The following is a 2,916-nucleotide window of genomic DNA, read 5'->3' as shown; positions in this document are numbered from 1 at the left end:
AATAACAGACTGATGATATAATTATATGATTTATAATGATCATACGACAGAACTGTTTACAAGATGCAACGAAAATTAAAGAAAACAAAACATGCGATAACATCGCTAGAGGAAATATACACAATTTTAATGTAATATGAATCAAATAAAGTGTCAAAACATGCACGAGGAAAACAATGTCAGAGAGAGTGGGGTAAGTATAAAATAAGTTGTTTTTGTCGTGAACAAATCAATTTGTATTAAAATTAATATACTGAACACAATCATGAACAGAACAGGAGGAGATGAAATAATGAACAATCATGCCAACGTTAACGCCTACAGAACTCCGATGTTGAGAGGAAAATAAACAATCAGAACAAACATTGTAACCAATGTCATGTACGTAAAATAATATTAAAACAAATCAGTAGCCAAAGTAATGCTTTTCAGAGTCAAATCTCGCAAGACGAGAGCGACACACAAGCAGGCACTATACATGAATAACTAATGCGCCGGACCGGGCGCGAAAGGACGCGAAAGCTATTCAAAGTTTAAGCTCCCATTCACAAGTGTCAAGTGCTTCACCGGGGCGCGCCCCGGCGGGGTAATTTCGTAACAATGAGACTCCAAACAATAGCCAGATTTTAATGAGCTGGGAACCATCTGAAGTCCTCTCGTATCCGACGCAAAAAGGCGCAAATGGGCGCAATAAGGCGCCTCCTTTGTTCTCATATCCTGCTCTGCGCCCCGACGCGTCGCGGCACAGTCGCAACTTTGGAAGGCTCCCCTAACAGATAGGATTAAAGAAGCTGTTGGCGAAGCGAACCCAGACAAAGAACTGCTTCACATCCCGCGGTAGGTTCTCGTAAGCGATGAGCTGTGGATCGATGGCGTACAGGAAATAGATGATGGAGTTAGGTATCCAGGCGATGGCGAAGGAAAAAACGATGTAGGATAGGGTGCGGGTGGCCTTCTGCATTTCATTGGCGGTTTCGCGGTTGGCAGTAGCAGGACGGTTACTTCCGGCCTCCCCCTGTATATCGAAGAGTCAAGAAAAACGGTTTTAGGTTATGATCGTTACAAAAAAATGCAAAAAAGCGAGGAATCATGACGACAATGTCACTTAATAATCTTGCAATATGCAGAAATACATCAACTTTAACTTTTGAAAAAATATTTATTTTGAGGTCTCAGCAATTATAAATAAAATTAGCTTATAAAAACCCGATAGGTCAAGATTCAAATTTGAGGAATTGAATTCATATCGAAAATATTATCCTCAAACCAGATGTATTAACAATAGGTCTATACTAATTCAATGTTTGTTGTTAAAAGATGTAACATGAAAGAATTGTGCGTAAATGTAAATTAAACTACTCTAACGTTCAAGGCAAAAGATGAGACTATTGTCGAGTGTGTTAAAATAAAAAAAATCTCTGTTTTTATGGGCTTACTTCGAATCATCCAATCCAATCCAGGAATTTATAAAGCGTCAATATCTAGTTGCCTAATCAATGGCTTTTACGAAATGCACTCAGAAAAAGAAAAGAAAAGCGGTTTAATTATCGGGTCATCGGTTTATCGGTTTTGTGAAACGAAAGCGGAAGGTCATGTGAAGATGAGCGTTTAGCTAGGATACGACCTATTTTAGATGTTTATTTTACAAACATTACCCCCCCCCGACATTTCGTAAATAAAGGGGCATGTTTTCACAACAGGTCGGGTAACGCTACCACCCGACCCGACCCGACGCGATGACCCGATAATTCGAAGTAAGCCATAGTTATGTATTTTTCTGAGTGGATTTTGTAAAAGCCATAAAGAAAGAGACCTCGAATTATTTCGAATTCACTAATGTGACACTGTGCATGCCCGAATTAACAAAGGAGGTTTGTCAACAAACCAAGGTTTATGTGCGTCATATGACGCGTTTCGACGCGTAAAACCTAGGTTTGAAACTGTGTGAATTCTGTGACTCTTTTGCCCAGGTGATATTATCTGTTTGTTTATTTTCGTCATTGGCTATCTTGGTGTTCGAAAAAGCATCAACTTTTGAAACCTTACCTTTCCGCCTTTGCCGGAGGTGTCGCCGTTGGTTTTCACTTGAGCGCTTGATTTCGTCATCTCCATCGTTCCACTGGATGACAAATCGCTGCAGACAGTCGTCAGACTGGTCGATTTCGACATCTCACCTTCCCCGAATTGCTTGTTGATACTCTTGCCCCCGACCGTTTCCTTGATCTTGATGTAGATTCGGAGATAGAGAACGGAGATGACTGCGAGCGGGAGAAAGATGGTCAAGACAGTCTGGAACATGTTGGCGGCGGGGATTCTCGAGAACGAGGCGAGGCAGCTCTTCCCGGGGTTGGAATTAATGGCGAAGTCCCAGACGGTGGCATAGAACATCCAGAAGCTGAAGGCGATGACCCAGGTTAGGATGTTGAGGATGACAGCCTTGCGCTTGCTTTTTGTCATGTAGTGGTTGATGGGGTCGTAGGTCGCACGATGTCGATCGATGCAGATGATGACTACGCCGACCACAGAGACGGAAAACATTGCATTGCGCAGACCTAGGTAAACCTTGCAGAATTCTGGGCCGCCTGGAAAGTAACCGTTGAATGTGTGGATGACACCGACGATTTGGAGGATCCCGACGGCGAGGTCAGAGAGGGCGAGGTTGATGATGAAGTAGTTGTTGTAGGTGCGAAGACGCTTCTCGACCGCGAAGGCACCGAGGCTGAGCAGGTTGGTGACGATGATAAGGATGACGAGGCTCGTACCCAGGATAAGGCCTTGGAGGTTGTTGATCGACTTGTAACGCGTCGACCCGCCACCGCCACCGACGATCATCTCGACCGTGGTCACGACGGCATCGTCACTGACATCGTCGAAGAAAGATGTATATGGCTCCACGCTAACAGACAGGTTTGTCAT

At 43.6% G+C, this 2,916-nt stretch overlaps 1 protein-coding gene across 1 annotated transcript; it reads right to left on the bottom strand.

Moving 5' to 3' along the window:
• Window positions 1-769: 769 nt before the first annotated feature.
• On the bottom strand, window positions 770-2,916 carry LOC591716 (muscarinic acetylcholine receptor M2-like). The gene is made up of 2 exons (XM_791266.2): window positions 2,047-2,916; window positions 770-1,015 (listed from the first exon to the last, which is right to left on the bottom strand). The coding sequence occupies exons 1-2, from the start codon at window positions 2,914-2,916 to the stop codon at window positions 770-772; spliced, it is 1,116 nt and encodes a 371-aa protein (XP_796359.2).

This window comes from Strongylocentrotus purpuratus, unplaced genomic scaffold (genome assembly GCF_000002235.5).
Source record: "Strongylocentrotus purpuratus isolate Spur 01 unplaced genomic scaffold, Spur_5.0 spur5_scaffold_18, whole genome shotgun sequence".
Taxonomy (NCBI): Eukaryota; Metazoa; Echinodermata; class Echinoidea; order Camarodonta; family Strongylocentrotidae; genus Strongylocentrotus; species Strongylocentrotus purpuratus.
This window is presented reverse-complemented; position numbering and strand designations above follow the sequence as displayed.